At 45.1% G+C, this 17,326-nt stretch overlaps 2 protein-coding genes across 2 annotated transcripts in view; both read right to left on the bottom strand.

The window, feature by feature from the left end:
• Nucleotides 1-8,636: 8,636 nt before the first annotated feature.
• Nucleotides 8,637-11,438, bottom strand: T265_06730 (hypothetical protein; the record flags this gene model as incomplete). Its single annotated transcript, XM_009172067.1, has 3 exons — nt 8,637-8,695; nt 10,898-11,111; nt 11,340-11,438. 3 exons carry the CDS (start codon nt 11,436-11,438, stop codon nt 8,637-8,639), a joined length of 372 nt encoding a protein of 123 aa, XP_009170331.1.
• Nucleotides 11,439-11,490: 52 nt separating this feature from the next.
• T265_06729 (hypothetical protein) overlaps nt 11,491-17,326 on the bottom strand; it is a gene marked incomplete at both ends in the record, with an annotated part of 10,074 nt that continues 4,238 nt past the window's right edge. The window contains 3 exons of the mRNA XM_009172066.1: nt 11,491-11,877; nt 11,983-12,186; nt 13,823-13,903. Coding sequence (XP_009170330.1) covers nt 11,644-11,877; nt 11,983-12,186; nt 13,823-13,858 — 474 coding nt within the window. The remainder of the gene's footprint in view (nt 11,878-11,982; nt 12,187-13,822; nt 13,904-17,326) is intronic.

Below are 17,326 nucleotides of genomic sequence, written 5' to 3'. Positions count from 1 at the left end.
TCCTCCAGCCTTATCCAAAAATGGGTAAGTTAGTGCCATGGGATCGCACAGCTGAACGGAACGTGAATCGATAAAATGAGTTCACGCACGCCTAAGTTAACAGGATTGTCCTCCACTCCACGAATATTAGGTTTACCGGAGAGTCTGAAAGGCGACACTCGAAACATCATCGGGTGCACAAACTGGCAAAGTACGTCGAGGAAGAACTCCCTTCTTAAATAGGCTAATCAATCCACCTTTCGGGGTACGTAACTTCACTTAATTTTTGATCAAGCTTAAATATGTGGCGCTGCATGATAGATTTTAGGCCAGATCAGATTGCCTGTTCGTAACCCTTGCTATTCGCCATTCTACGTGGGACAGAGTCGCTCCGGGCAACAGCGAACATTGCCATTCTGGATGTCACTCTGATCTTTTTGGCTTCCCAAGTGTGTTTGGAGCTCGGGAATGTGTGCGCAACTTTGGACGCGTGTAACGGAAACACAAATTGGAATGAAGTTGCGCATTCATAAACTGCCACCTACCATTTTCCTAATACATTACCCTTTCAGTCATGCAGTCTATAACTCTTCAACTCCAAAGGTATCTTGCGTAGCCAAACCACACGTTCCTAGAAAACAGGTAAAATCATTAACTCATTAGACTATGCAGCTGATGGCAGCAAAAACAAAAATAAACCTTCCCAAAAATGGCAAAGGCGTGTAAAACGATTCGAATACTATTCACAAGTAATCGGAATAACTACAATCGTAAACGAGGTCCATTGCGTCGAGAGTAAGTCTGGTACAATTCCACGGAACCTTTCCTCAACACTTAATAATGTGCCATTGTTTGCCAGCAAAGCCGCCCTCCGGCTGATCGTAGTTCTTTCCTAATTCGTACGTTCTGAGTAGTTCAAACCGCAAGCGAAATATGGGCTTGAATTTCACTCTTATTGGCGTAGCACATATACCTAGATGCATTGAGTTTGAGATTGGTTCAGTTGACAGTTAGGGCAAGCGGGCCCACAACTATTAAGCGTTGTAATCAAGCCGTCTTAGTGGCTGAGTTTCCTTACTTCATATGACAGAAGCTCCACTGATTACCAAACGTCACTCATCAGTACCCAGTGTATATGCTATGCGTATATAACCCTTTGGAACACAGTAATAGACTTACCTAGTTTAGATGGTCAGTCTGACGAAGGTGATAGGAAATACCGAGCGAATTAACCAATAACAGATCGTGAGCGACCACAGCTGTACTCATCCAAATCAGTCAGAAGCAACTCTCTTATGTTCATTCACATTTGTTCATACACATGTTACGTTGTCACAGCCCTGCGCAGATGTCCACTGAAGATTAAAAAAGATAGTCGTCCAGCTGCAGCACCCTTTCGATGCCTAGCTGCCATGTTACCCGGAAGGAAGCACAAGGACTGGGACACTGGCCAGGTTGCCAAGCCCAGGCAGGAAAAGGCGACAGGCAGAAGTCGGGCTCGATTCACGGACATTTCGGTCAGTAAATTCGCGCTTTAACCACTAGGCCATCTATCCAGTGGTCCGACCACTGTTGATGGGCAAATCCACATCGAACCCCACCAGCTGTGTGTAATACTTGGTTAAAGGTAATAAGTTATTCTGTGTTCAAGCCTAGCAGTTAGTCACCACCTACCGGTCAGAATACCAGAAGAGTGGAAAAAAAGGATCCAGTAGTTACAGGAAAAACCCTCCCAAACAATCAGCTTAGCCCTATGTTTAGCACGGGAAGAAGTGTAACGTAGTTGTGTAAATTTGAGTGTGGTAAATTTGGTTTCAGTAAGAACCCACCACTACAAACTGGAAGTGTTTCGGTTCGAACTAAGACGTGGCTTTGACCAGTAAGCAAATTGAGTTATACAGTCGAACTTTCCGGCAACAGTCAGGTCGTCCGAATGAGTCAGCGGCAACAGTAAATGAACGCAAAGAATACGACCAGCCTCCTGAGCTGGCAGATGCGTTTGGTCGCTATGCGTGCTGCTGGTACTCAAGACCACTGGGCTAGAGCAGCTGGTTTAATTTAGCACACAAATCGTCGCCCGCATGCACAGTCGCAGTCGTGTAACACAATCTGCTACGTTGTAGAGGTCATTGGACGTCAATGCAACCAAATGAAAGTCATGTGATATCTGTGACTTGTAGATGTGCGTCTGCGAGTGTGGGGACAACTCTTGTCCCTGTTCAGTCTTGGTGCCGTTCCCCCTTGCGATAACAGACTGAAGCTTCAAGCTGGGACTTGTCATCACACACAATAGTGTTCTTACCACTATCAAACCGGCAAAGCACGCCATGACCTCCGGCGAGTATGTGTGCTTTTCACACAACTGTGTTGTGACATGTTGGTTCATGTACGTCAGTGACCAGAGCAACGATTAAGGTTGTGGTCACAACAAGTGTAACGGGCCTAGGGAAACTGCAGTATGAGTTACCAGTCTGGGTGCTCTTGATCTGGCTGCGAGATTGCCAGAACTCGCATCCCTGTTACTCTCGTTTGAATTGCCTCGGTGCAATCCTTCTGATTGGTCCATAACAAAGAAAGGAAGCACTGTGTTGTAACTGAAGGCTTTGACAAACCTATCACGTCGTTCAAGCGTGAACACTTTGGTCTGTTCAGCATGCGCTGATGAAGTGGCAACACGCTTGCCTCGCATGTCAGCTGCGTGGAATTCAAATACCGGCGCTATCAAGAATATACGTTGATGATGAGATCCAAGAAAGGCGAAATTCGAGACCAATTGTGTGTGGACCAACCGGACTAAGCGCGTCAGGACAGGAAAAAGACTATTCAAACGAATGATTGGTATGCAAATTCTAAATATACCACAACCACATATAACTAATCAAAATTGTCTTCCGAAACACAAGTATGTTGGTTAGATTTGGATAGTTCACTCTTATTTTGAATGGTACTTAGCCGGGACCGAACTAATGCCTGCTGCTTGCGTACAATGATCGGCGAGCCAGGAAAAGTACGGTCAGTTGATCTTTTGACGCCCGAATCAGATTTATTGAGACATTCTCAATACCGGTCAGCGTCTCAGTGTTTTTCTATTGGCGCTAAGTTTACCGTATGGGAAAATCATCCAGTATGTCACATCGGGTCGATTATTGTGATGCTCATGAGAACGATTTCTGTCATGTAAACACTGTATCCATCTCCTTGGGTTGTCTGAAAATGTGAAAATATTTGGGTGGCCAAATATGTCACGATGAAAAAATGTCTTGTACTCTGTATGCAAGATTTCCGTTTTTGAGGTGGAACACTTGTGAGATGAACAAGCACTATTCCGCATGATCAAGCTGGGCGTTGCCAACTTTTTGGGTAGTAATAACAACAATGCGTGATCTGTCCTGCTGCTTGTGATTCGTCACCATAAACTTAAATGCTGAGCGCTTCCCTCGGGGCAAATTAACCCACCTTTCCTCCAGCCTTATCCAAAAATGGGTAAGTTAGTGCCATGGGATCGCACAGCTGAACGGAACGTGAATCGATAAAATGAGTTCACGCACGCCTAAGTTAACAGGATTGTCCTCCACTCCACGAATATTAGGTTTACCGGAGAGTCTGAAAGGCGACACTCGAAACATCATCGGGTGCACAAACTGGCAAAGTACGTCGAGGAAGAACTCCCTTCTTAAATAGGCTAATCAATCCACCTTTCGGGGTACGTAACTTCACTTAATTTTTGATCAAGCTTAAATATGTGGCGCTGCATGATAGATTTTAGGCCAGATCAGATTGCCTGTTCGTAACCCTTGCTATTCGCCATTCTACGTGGGACAGAGTCGCTCCGGGCAACAGCGAACATTGCCATTCTGGATGTCACTCTGATCTTTTTGGCTTCCCAAGTGTGTTTGGAGCTCGGGAATGTGTGCGCAACTTTGGACGCGTGTAACGGAAACACAAATTGGAATGAAGTTGCGCATTCATAAACTGCCACCTACCATTTTCCTAATACATTACCCTTTCAGTCATGCAGTCTATAACTCTTCAACTCCAAAGGTATCTTGCGTAGCCAAACCACACGTTCCTAGAAAACAGGTAAAATCATTAACTCATTAGACTATGCAGCTGATGGCAGCAAAAACAAAAATAAACCTTCCCAAAAATGGCAAAGGCGTGTAAAACGATTCGAATACCAGATGAGTCGGACCGAAAACTAGTATCCTAGCATATGGTGCTTCCACAATATGGGATCTACATTCTTCTTTTGATGTCTTGAAAGTTTCCTTCCTTCCTTCCTCCTGATTGGGAACCGGTGATTAAGACGGTCTATCAAACTGCTTCTCCAGACCGATACAGTAGTAAAAAACAGTTCGGACGACCAAGATGGTGGTACTGGCATGACCTTAAAATATTACAAAATTATCTGGATAATGGCGTGATGCTGCCAAACTCTTTCCAAGTGCAGTGTCACTTCGACAGAATTTCTGTGAACTACGAACAAAAAACGGAAATCGCTCTAGGAGCACTGACAGCGATGAATAATCGCAAAGACTAATTATTGAAATACGCTAACCTGCAGACTAAAGTGATGTTAACAAGAGACTCAACGAAATCCCACTTAGATCTCTCGTTTGTAATATTCTTCAACTGGGTGCATTGCAAAAAGATCGCCTCTCGTTCCAGTTGGTACGGTATTCGAAATATTGTAGTATATTTTACTGTAGGAACACGGTACTAATAAGGTTATTGAAAGCGCACGACTGGTTTTGCCTATCTGATGAGTCTTAAGGAGGGTGAAATTAGTTATGGGCTGTCAATGCTTTTCTGAAACTTTATGGGTGTCGTATTAGTAAGAAAAGATTGATCGTAATTAGGAGTAACTGAATAACGATACCTATGTATCAGTACACTGCTTGGAGTGATGATTTAACACTGAAGCTTGGCTACACTAAACCACATAAGTCGGTCCTCATAAGCTTGTGTGCCTAGTTCAGTGATTGTCACGCCACCACGTTATTTGTGTGTAATGCTTGGATTCATCACAGCGGTCCTTAGAAACAGAGACACGTCCACCAGTTTTGGTACAGAAGACTGGCAGCTACAGAAAAGTTTACCAATCAAGTTTGTTCAGCTAAATTCACCGGATCATCACCTAGTTGTACGGAAATTGAAGCGGTGGTAAACTGTACCTTGTTCTGTAACTCGAAGGGTTGTCCTGTCAGACCTAAAGGAGTACTTACAGACTTTAAAGGGGCCATCAAAGAGGTTTCGTTTCCGAAGAAGCCAGTTGGGTGGATAAACTTATCAGACAATTCGTGTTCCTTGCCAGGAGTTAAGTGTAGGAACTCCGAATGAACCGGATACACTAGAAATGGGGTTCACTGCACTACTTACATAGATTACTTAACTACAGACCCTAATAATACCAGAGATCATTTGTCACTACTGATCAAGAGAACTAATTTTTATGGCTTCTGATACAAGATACCCCTGATCCGAATCGCCTGATTCATGCGATGGTCGCCCACTGAAAACAAGTGCTCCGCGTCAGTTATTAGCTCATCTGTTATTACGCCTGTCTATTTGGTCGTGTCCATCGAGAAGTGTGGAAAGTTGAAGTTAGGGAAAACGTCTGCACTCGGAGATAGGCTTCCAGTAAACGAACTTAAATCAGTGTTTGAAAAATTAGATTCAAAACACAGGAAAAACGGAAAAACAGAAATGGTGGGAAAGTAGTCGAGCAAAAGAACTTGCTGTAAAAGATTCAACACAGAAATATTGCTGAGGAGATATCAGGATAGAGTCACGTTGGTTTTTAGTAGGAGAGAACAACAACCTGAAGTTGCACCACGTTCCGAAGGTAGAAATGAACAAGGATTAAGTGAGAGTGAGCACGTGTTGCCTAGTCAAAATGCTCAATTGGATAGCTTTTGAATCCCCACTGCATCCGAAATCCGGGTTCTCGTAACCTTAATAGTGATTGGTGGTGTCCGTCACCGTTATCCAAAAACCAGGTGTTCCTGTTGGAAAGCGAATCAACGCTACGAAGCTACAGAAGGTATCTTTTGTTTGGGATTCCCTATTCCTCACGAAATTTTCAGTGGTGGGTTCACAAGAAATAAATGAAGAGTTCCTTGTAGGGCGCACGTTGTTCCTTACTGAGAGGTGTAGGATTTCAATAGCCTGTCATAACAGTAGCTTTGTGATGAGTCAGAGGGTAACTACCCGGTGGGCAATATTTGAGAATCAGATGATACACCAATGTGATAGGAAACCGCATCCTTCACACTTCCCGTATACTCTTAGCATTCAAATCAGCGGTGAGATTTATCAGTAACAAAGTACTCTGTCGCCGAGGGAACGATTTAGCTGAGAAGACAGTGCGGATTTTTCCCACTACAATCTTCCAAAGCGCACAGAAAGTGTGATCCGGTTTTCCGAACGGTTGATCTTCTCTATAAGCGATAAGACAACGGTGAAAGCCCCACATGCCATTAATCTAGATCAAGCAGCCGTACGTAACATCATTCAGTTGACGTCATAAGCACTGCTTATATACTATTATTAGGAACTTCCTGATTAGACTTCGTTTGTCAAACAGTTGGCCTGAGATATGGCTGTCTACCGGATACAGCACGGTTGCAACGTGTACTGAGGGCAATGAAGTCGAAGCACATGATGCAGCAACGCGCCACAGACGGATATCGATCGAGCTCCCATTCTGCCCATAGCTTTCACTGTCATATGCGAGTACATTTTTAGATGAACCATTTTGCTTTGTAGCTCTCTTGCCGAGCTGGTTAGATGGAGATAATGGTGCTACGGATGAGGGGCCATCCGCACTGCATGGGTATGTCTCAGTTACGGATAAACGAAAGGACTGAGCTTCTATTCAGTAAAAAACGAAGTATTCCACCACAAAAGACAGTTCAGTACAGTAAAATACACCAGAAATTTAGCTGTCTTACTCTACAAACGCGCGTGATGTGGTCTTTCTTAATCAGTCCTTCCAGAAGAGAATGTTTTGGCACTATCCGAAGACGTTTCCCTGAAGCAGAGGGTAAACGGTGCCCCTATACAGACCGTGTGCTATGATGGGTGAGTGCTAAGCTGCAAAGCGCATATGTCTGAGTAAACGACCTATGGCTCGGCATAAAACCTTGTATCCTGGTAAAACATACGTACCAAGGTGATCTGGCCGTCCAGGAGGAAACGGATGGTTTTGGATTTCTTGAAAATAAATCTTTACACAGACTGTCCTGTTGTGCTTCACAAGGCATCCGTGTGGTAACCAGCAGCACTTAAACCTAATGAAAAAATGATTTAATCAGTTGGACAAGAAAATGCGCGGCAATTTGAGTAGAAACGATCGATTGAACACGTGGTGGATTATTTTTGGTAGGTTCCAAGGTCGGTGAATTAAAAGTAAGAGTTTCCGAAGTGAAAACCTTCAATGAATTTGTCAGAAATATGCCAAGATCCCACAAGAATGTGTAAACCATTTCTGTGTGTATGTATATGACCGCTGCAGGAAAGTCAGTCATGCGTCAGTCGAAAAGTAAACCAATATCCCATTTCTTCACCATAAAAACGCGGAAATGTGTTGTCAAAGTTATTTTCCAAGTAGTCTGGAATCACGCCCGCATCAAATAGTCAGAGCGAAAATCTTGACCTGATTTGACGATCTTCGCACAGCAAGAGATGCTTAAGACCCCCTGCACATATGCAAATGCAGCTCCTGATAGGGGCAGTGGAACCCGTATGATATCCTTGAGGTACCACTACAGTGAAAAAACTAAGATGTCAGCCACTTAAAGAGGTTACAACCGGGTTCCACATCAACCATATTCTAGTGCATGATAATCCCGAATCGGTCACACATACCTGCAGCTTGTTACTGCATGTGACCTTCCACACATGTGCAGTTCGCCTGTTACATCAAGTGGACCTTTCCAAAAACACTGATGCCTCGCGATTCTGTTGCTCTATTATTACTGTATATAGTGAAATACCAAGTACTGCGTTGAGAACACCAAGTTTAGTGACGCTTGTATTAATCCGGGTAATCTTGTCGAGAATCATACAGTATTAATTGATCTCAACCAAAACGGTTAGTTGTCCATACCGAAACGCGGCAGCTTCCTTTTTGAACCAATAGATACACTTCGTATAGATTTTTTTCTGATGACACTTTTCATATCTGTATCGTTGTCACCCTTCATGTTGAAAATTGCGGATAGGATCGGCTAGTGCCTTCTTTCTCAGTATATTGAAAATTCACATGAGGCTTTCGACCTAACTTCGTAGGGTATTTATGCTACTGAAAGGCTGTCAGTAGCATAAAAACATTCTCCCGAAGCCAGCGTGCAACGCGCCTCCATTCCAATACGGACTGCTCACACGTATAACTGCACGTCTTAAAAGGGAAGTATCTTCTAACTGCTGAGATACGGCGCATTTGCCAGTGGCTCAAATGGACTTTGGTGACTTATAGTCCTGTCGATGAAAATCTCAGCGCTGAGAGCTGGCCTGTGGACCCAGAAAGGGACACGTTCAGTGCTAGTTGACCGGAGAATTCCCAGTACCTGGACGTTGATCGGCATCAGTACCGGCCGAGAGTCTTCCTCCGACGTAATGGAGCTCCACACGTCGAGTTCCGATTGTTGTGGAGTTTAGGGTACGCCAACAAACGAAAACACCACATTGTCTTCACGATCAGTTGGGCAACTATCTAGGAAAACGAGGGGGCGATTTCCATTTACTCAATAAATGGTCCGAATTCAAGAAAGATGCGATATTCCATAGGATATTTGTTCCCAACTACTTCCGACCACTATGAAGGTAGCCGTTGGTAATGAAAACATTCCCTGTTCGAAAACACGCTTAGAACGCGCAAAGATAGCTTCCTAGTGCAATATATGATGACTCGTGGGAACAGGCACTTTAGTAGAAGGGCTAGCCTGTTAAAAAAGGTCGGTAATTTATTAGGCACGGCCATTGGCGATGCGACATTCATACTGAAAGGAATGAACTGTATCATATGTTTTCCTATCTAGAACTTATGGGACCCTTCTGTAGCAAACTCCTTTCCACACAGGGCTAACGGTGAGGTACAGGACGATAGAGCTATCAATAATAAAGGCATCCACAAAAGCTCATTCTACCGATGAGATTGGAAAATATCGAAAACCACACACAGTTGGAAACCAAATTTAGGGTAATTACCGCCGACATCCAGGTTAGGGCAACTACTATTCCGCGTACCAAGCAGCTGATCGCGGATTCCACAACATAACGAAATAGCCTGAGTTCCAAACCCAAAATGATGTGAACAGACAGCGGTCAGCAGACTCTCAATGCCGCCCCGCTCACAGTGATTTTCAAACACGAGCTGAGTTTAACCGTGGTGAACGCTGCTTCCGTTCTGGAGTCAGCTCTTTCAATTTTTTCGGTCGTAAAGACTGTGCTCCTCCGATCAATCACCATTATGGGATCAGGCACTATCGATCCACAGGCAGCATGGTGGCCAAAGTAATGCACATGAGGTACTCTTCTATCTAAACTCAACTAGTGACTGAGGCTGATTCCACTCTACGGTCCAAAATCATCATATCATATCTGGCATTCAGATACCTTTGCAGAACGCCCCATGTGAGCGTACAATCCAACTTGATCAAATGGAGTAGTTTCGCGAACAGCCGTTCTACTCAAATGCATTGTTTCCGGGATGCAGAATCTCTGAACAGTAATTTATAGAGTTCACTCACCCTTCTTCACATCGATAGCTTATCGTCGTCTATGTTTCATGTTCGGACCTTCACAGATGATGGCACTCCTCATCATCCCTCGCATTTTCTCTTCCAAAGCGTTTTCGCTCACCGATTATGCTATGCATTACAGCACTAATTCCTGGTTGGAACACAACGAATGTGACAACCTTCGACCCGTCCAGAACCATTCATACACCCGTCTCCCCTAACCGTTTCCCATAGAAAGGTCAATACCTTTCGGTTATAATCATGCCGTCCCTGCCCTTCCTTTTTGGACTTATTTTACTAGCAAGCGCTCCCAGTTCATTCACGTCAAAGCCTTTGGGATGGTTGAAAATCTAAGTCGAGCTTGAGTCAACTTACTCTAGTTTGGAATTAGCCATATCATGGAATTCTGCCGTTATATCTATCGTGAGACCCCTTGATCTTACCTTACTCACTGCCTTTCAAGATAAATCAAAGCACCTTATTGCAACAACCTTCTGAATGTACTAAGTTATAATGCTGCTACTACCTAGGGGGATATTCGTCGTCGAGACTGGCCTCTTAAATTCCTCTTTTTGGCGTTTGAAGCTGACGGTATGTTCATGCCTTGTCTTCCACTACAGAATTACCTTGCCTACTCCTTCATTCTTTCTCCGAGTCTCTGAAAATTTCTGTATGCCGAAATTGTTACGGACTTTAGCTCTTCAAACGCAAGATGGGCGCGCACCTTCACAAGCCACTGAGGTTGGTTTCCACGGAGTTCCTACCACGAACTCTGCTTTTTATGTAGTCCAATTCCGTGAGGAACAAAGACTAGTACGGCGTCAGAGTCAGAATCATCGCTCGACCCAAGATGAATGTCCAAAATAGCAATAAATAAATGACCCGAGCGTTAGTTTTCCAGACACCATAACGCTCCTGCAGCCAGGTCAAAATAACCAATCAACAACATTTTGCCTGGTTGAGTGGTGAATAGTGTGGACTTTGTCTTTCTGAGAACCACGCAATGAAGGCTAGTGCTAAACCCAATGAATATTCTGATTTGAAGCACTCGGCCAAAATACAACCTCAGTGACACAACCCAGACAATTGTCGATTTTTATTGGAAAATAGTATCACAGTGAGTTCAGCAGTCCAAGTGATGGACGCCAATTAGCCATAACTATATGTGGACGTACGATTTATGGAGGAAGAAAGAAAGAAAGAAAGAAAGCGTTCAGCTGTAGCACCCTTCCGATGCCTAGCTGCCATGCCACCCGAAGGAAGCACGAGGGCTGGGATACTGCCAGGTTGCCCAAGCCTAGACAGGGGAAGTCGAGTGGCGGAGGTCGGATTCGAACCACGGACCTTCCGGTCAGTAAATTCGCACTCTAACCACTTGGGCCATCTCGACTGTCATGTGGAAGAAAACGTTGCACCAACTCTACATTTAGTGCTACGTTGATATCATGGGTACCGCTCCAAAACTAGGAGAACTTGGTGTTGCGAAATCATAAATCAGAGATTAAATGGAGACTCAGCTGAGTCTCCCATTAGCAGCAAATTAACTAGCAAATGACCGTAGAGCACCACCCATCGGCTGAGAGCTGTCCTTCGATTGAGAGGGTTGGTGATGCTTACAACAGAAATGTTTGCAAATTCTGAATGACAAACAGGCCCTTTGTCCACTTTCAGACTCGTCAAGTCATAGTAGAAAGATCGCTTACAGTACGGGCACATTGCAGGCTTTGAATAGGTCCTAACCGAACCGAATTGACATTAAGAAATACATTTTCACGCCAAGCACCGGCTTTATAACAAAATGCGGTAATAGACGACAGTAAACTCCAATGGTAGTCGCATCATTCGCAGAAAGACATCATGAAAGTCAAAATACTCTTTTTCATTAGCATACAAAGATTCGTTGGTGTGAAACTCCATCCTTTTATTGTAACTGGCGCAAGACTTCCGGCTTGTTATCACCACGTCGATTTCGTGCGATTTCCAATGCGAGGAACTGGATTCGAGGAACTGATAGGGAGTGAAGATTAAGCAGAAATAACCTACCGACACATGTGTTGTGTTCATCATAGGCTTTTGATGCGTCTAAGCGGAATAAGGTGGCAAGGTTATAATCCTCCAGCTCTTCGGAAAACTTGTTGCAAAAGTCACGCCATAGCTGAAAAAAGGAAGTTCCACGAAATCGAAGTTATCTGGTAAGTTGGACTCAATGCACGATTGCACTTAAACGGACCTGTAAGTTGCAGGCCGGGACGGAACTTACAGCTTTCGATTCCGGGGACTTGAGTTGGTCTTCTGACAGTAAGCTGACGTCCAAATCTGGAAAGACTTTGCAAAACTCTTCATAGATCCGGTCATCCATTCGGGTCAGCCTCAAACCGGCTAGGTCCGAGACTGAGCACAGCAATCGGAAGTGAGTTTCTGCATGTTCGTAAGACCGGATAGCCCATTGGAGTTCGATATTCGGCTATTGAGGTGACGTTAACAAGGGTAAAAAGGACAGAAACATTTGTGTAAGATGAGAATTGTGAAACTTCGCGTAAACTGGTTCAATACTGCCGTAGAATAGCAAGGAGGAAGAGACTATTGCAACGCGGAATACCTTTACACACCTCAGGTGGCAATATTCCGAGGAAAATATCCATTTGTTATGTACTTTTCCGGTCCTTTGTAAAATAAGGAGGAAGAATGGTGACGGCCGTGATCCACATTCTGCAAGCGCACATCTATCAAGTCTCTTACTAGCTGGTAGCCACAAAACAGTGATCTAGCAGCTCAGACTAAACACATGCTTAAAAGATGTCTCTGAGGTCGATTGTGTAAAAATTCCGCAAAACCCCAAATTCAGTTGATGTAAATTAGCATACAGTTTGCCAGCAGTCAACGAACAACCGTGATCAAAAACGGTCATGGATTGAACTCATCCGCTTGTCGGGGTCAGTAGAGCAGCAAGACGAATCCTGCAATGGTGGAGTTGAGGACCATTTTTAGCTACGACAGCCGCTCATTGAAGTTACACTTGAACGTGTATGATGGTAAATACTGCATCAGCGGTACCCTTTATGCCTCTGGATCACAAAATACTGTACAACACCAACTAGAAATTCGAAATAATAATCATTATAAGACTGGTCGTCGTTCGAGCAGATGGTAAAGATCCACCTCCCACCAGTGCGATACGTATTCATATGGCCGTACTTGGGTTTGGATCGCTACAGGGAGCGGTTAGACAAGAGTACTATAGCAATTCATGGAGAATAACGAGAAACTACTACTAGCAACTCCGGTAACTATTCAGTGATGATCTTTGGCAAGAATACTGAGCGAGGGGCCGTTTACCACAAGTATGCGATCTTAGCCAAATTTTGGTAGAAAATAGAGTTCAATAGATGGAACGCTTTAGAAAGTAATCACCTGGCAAAACACATCAGTCGGACAAAGATTTGGGATGCGAACCAAGACGAGGATATATGGCAGAAGACTATATGGGAAATACTGAATTTCCAAAAGTCAACCGTTGCATGGTCGATGGTGTCCTTAACTAAAACACAGTGGACGAAAAAATTCCTCACCAAGTGAGCTTGGGTCTTTCGAGCAGCCATCTTGATCAGATAAGGCCTGGAGCACTCTTGCTTGTACTGACAATTAACAAGCAAGGAACTCCAGCAACTCGAGGGTCATGCATTGAATCGGGAGGCAAAATGACGTCTTATAAGTGGATAACCTGAAGTTTTCATGAGTTACGTCCGTGGTTTTGCAAAAAGCTTGCTCTTGTGCAGTTTGCTTCAAGCTGGCAATGCACATATGATTCCTTAAGTGCTTGCAACTTCGGCGGAATTTGCACTTTCTTGCAGAGGAGCAATACTGAGTTAACAAATGAGCAGGTTGACCTTGGCGTTATGAGCCATTCATGCATGTAGAAACCTGCAGTACTTAAATGATTCGAACGAAGTACGTGATCATAAATGCGATACATCCTCTTGACCTTTGTCTCATCCCCCGCCTTCAAATTGGTTGCCTGTCATCGCTTCGCTAACTCGCACACCTATCATTCTGGATATAAAGACAAGGGCCACTTCTCTGCCTTACTGCGAACAACTTACATCGTTGACGTAGTTTTTCACGTCCACATCAACCATGGCAGTGTACCAAAGTAGATTCCAGGAGAAAGCTCACTTTGTGACCTAAAATGTTAAATAGGTGCAATTTAGTTATTTGACCGGCAATCGTCTGTAAACGAACGAAAGCTGAAAGAAAACCGGCAGTTTTCACTGACCGCCATAGTTGAGCAGGTCGATTACAGACATCCAAGAAACCGAATTAAACTCATTCAGGACAGGAAGTAAGCTAAAGTAACTGGAACTCAAAGTACTTCCAACCAAAGCCACTATATACAGCATGTACATTACATTCCAGGTTACGAGCAAAAGGGTAGCCTTTACCATTTAGAATCTGCGCGACCGGCTTGATGAACTTCTTCATATGATCTTTTGCACCGTTGTTCCTGAAATGTTGTGGGCTCTGGAAGAACAACGCATGACCTGGAGACGAAGCATGAAGTCTAACAGCGGGAACTGGCCGTGATTATCTGTGCTGATGGTGAAGCCCTAGTAAGGGATGTCTACTATCGTCAATCTAGGGTGATTATCAGCAAACAAACTAAAATTATCCACAAATGAATGAGAAACACTAAGGCTTTATGGTGACTGATGCACGGCCCAAACCAAGTACTTAAATCGACCAAACAGCCATCGGCTAAGTGAAGAGACATCCGCTCATTATGGAACATGGGTGCAATCAGCAGCAGCAGCAGTAGCAACAACAACAACACCACAGAACACTGGTCTTCTACTGCCCTAAAACCATGCCAGTTTAGTTGAACAAACCCTTCTATTCTGGAGGAAAAAGTGGGACAGGGAGGGGGACCTAAGGCTAGCCTGTCTTAAACATCCAAGGTGCCTACATCTCCAACACTCAACCGGACAATACAGGTAAGAACTGACGATGAATGCCATTGACATCCATCAGCCACCATATCGTTCAGTGTCTCCAGCCAAGCACAGCGAGGGTCACGTGGACCCAACCCTGAAATTCAATCAGCACAACCCAAACTCTTAGCAACATCCTTCATTCCCTTCAGCTTGGTTCCACTCTACCCATCTCTGGGCTTTTGTCCTTTCGAATTAGGCAAGGACAGATGACATTGCCCTCATCTTTGAAGAGCAAAGCGAAGCGCAAGCCCTGTTGAGTACACTGACCATCATCATACGATTTTTTGCATGCGCCTTACACCTTCAAAATGCAAAGCCATGCTTCAGAACGTGCAGTCTGCGAACATGTCCCTTACAAGCTTGGTGCTGCTCAAAAGGCAACTGTTGTGAGCAGTCGCATCAGAAGTGAGACAGTAATGCCCTACTCCCTGCGCCCCCGGGCCATGCCGGCCCCCTACAGCCAAGTAGGTCAGACTATTGAGTCCTTGGCTCCGGGAAGGGTCACCAAGAAGACCCTAACAACCGCTGTCTCGCGGTTAGACTCGAGTCAGAGGCTAGGGTCACGGTCCGCGAACAAAACCCAAAACCTTCCCACTGCCTTGTGGGTCAAACTTTTGAGTCAAAGCCTCAAGGTGGTATACCTCAACTAAACCCCCTTCTTTGGCCTGGGCAACCAGGAAGTTCACCCTTGCAGCTCTTCGCACACCGGCCTTCTCCCTCATCTCCCTCAACCCATCGTACAATGCAGTGCAATGGACCCATCTGCCAATCCCCTAGCCAATGTTCCATGTCCCAACCATCGCCCAGGAAAATAAACCAAAATAATCACCTACTAAACTCAAAAGACCTGATTTACGTTGTAGCTTTCAATGTCCGTGCTCTATGTCAGATTGAGCAACAGGTATCCCTCTCTATCGATGTATGTTGTGCCTCCGAAACACGCATATAAGACCCCACTTCCACCGTGCTCCTCACATCTTTTAGGACGAGCCCAGATGTTCCACATTTCACTCTTCGGGTATCCGGTGATTCTGACGCAATGGCTCGTGGTATCTACGGTGTGTGAGTTGCACTCAGCTCCAAGGCTAAAAGCGCCTTACTGGACTGGATCCCAGTGAACAGTCACCTCTGCGCTGTGTGGTTGTCTGGCTTAAGATTAACGCAGACCGATGCGGCAAACGGCGTTTGTTTGTCGTATCACCATACACTCAAACAGATAGCAGTTCTGAGACTGAGAAGGACGAATTTTATCAAAATCTGTCACGACTGCTTCGGTCGGCAAGAAGGACGGATATAGTAATCCTGGCCGGTGATTTAAATACCCGAGTTGGACGACCAAGTCCGGAGGAAGCACAGTTACGTGGTCGATTTGGAGTCGATGCTGAGCTTACCGATAACGAAGAGCGGCTTCTTCAGTTGTGCGCAGATCATCGTCTGTTCCTGGCCAGTACGAAATTCCAACACAAACGCACACAACGAGTTACTTGGAGGCCACCTAGAAGACATTCGTGGACTCATTTGGACCGTATGGCTATCAGTTACCGATAAAGAGTCTCAGTTAAGGATTTTCGTTCGTTCTGGAGTAAGCAAGTGGACTCTGATCAAGCCACCATGCGGGACCATCTAACACTTCGTTTTCCGCCAGCACCACACATGCCGAAAGAGAACAGCTCCGTTCATCAACTTCGACAAGTTTCAGTAGCTGAAGAGTATCGAGGTGATCTGGCTAGAAAGCTACTGAAAACGCACAGTCATGTGAACGACGAAGATTACTTGGAGGATGAAGGCGAGTTGAAGAAGCAAGGTTATCAGCTTTCAGAATAGTTTGTCCAGCCCATCTGAATCGACTCAATGAACACTGGATATCTTCGAGAGCAGCAGATCTTATTGCTGCCAGAAAGGCCAAACCGGCAACTGGCGACTGTGATATCGCACGCAGATTCCTCGAACACCGGATAACCAGGAGCTTGAAGAATGACAGAGAACGCTGGTAGACTTCGAAGGCCCATAAGACGGAGAAGGCTTTTGCTACAGGCTACAACCGCGCCGTTTCAAGTGAACCGAGAAACGTGTCAGAAGAAGGCAGGTGTCCGCGAAAACAGGCTACTGCTGACGCCTCCAGTGAACCGAGGTGTCAGAAGAAGGCAGGTGTCCGCGAAAACAGGCCACTGCTGACGCCTTCCTTCTTTCTCCTTCACATACTTTTTCTTCCTTCCCTCTCCACCCCATTAATAACTCTCTCCTTGTAAGCCCAGCACTTAGGACTGATGACTCCGTTCGTCATGCATCGGTTTTGCGTGCAGCATCTGCTCGTCACATGGTGCTGACATCTTCAGGAATCCCCAAATCAGTCCTCAAGTCTCGACATCCAGTCTATCTGGTCGCGTTCAATGTTCGCACTCTGAAGCAAGCAGGACAACAAGCTGCTCTTGCACTCACACTGGACTCGCTTGGCATTGATGTGTGCTGTGTCTCAGAAACGAGAATTCAAGATGCAAGCACAGGGGTTGAACTAACCGCCCCGTCGGTCTCCACTCGCTTCCGGCTACGCACCTCTGGTGATCCAGAGGCTGCTGCGGGGGGATGTGCAGGGGTTGGTATTGTGCTAAGTCACCG

This window comes from Opisthorchis viverrini (genome assembly GCF_000715545.1).
Source record: "Opisthorchis viverrini unplaced genomic scaffold opera_v5_144, whole genome shotgun sequence".
Classification (NCBI taxonomy): Eukaryota; Metazoa; Platyhelminthes; class Trematoda; order Opisthorchiida; family Opisthorchiidae; genus Opisthorchis; species Opisthorchis viverrini.
Note: the sequence above shows the minus strand (reverse complement) of the source record. Positions and strands in the feature narration are given on the sequence as shown.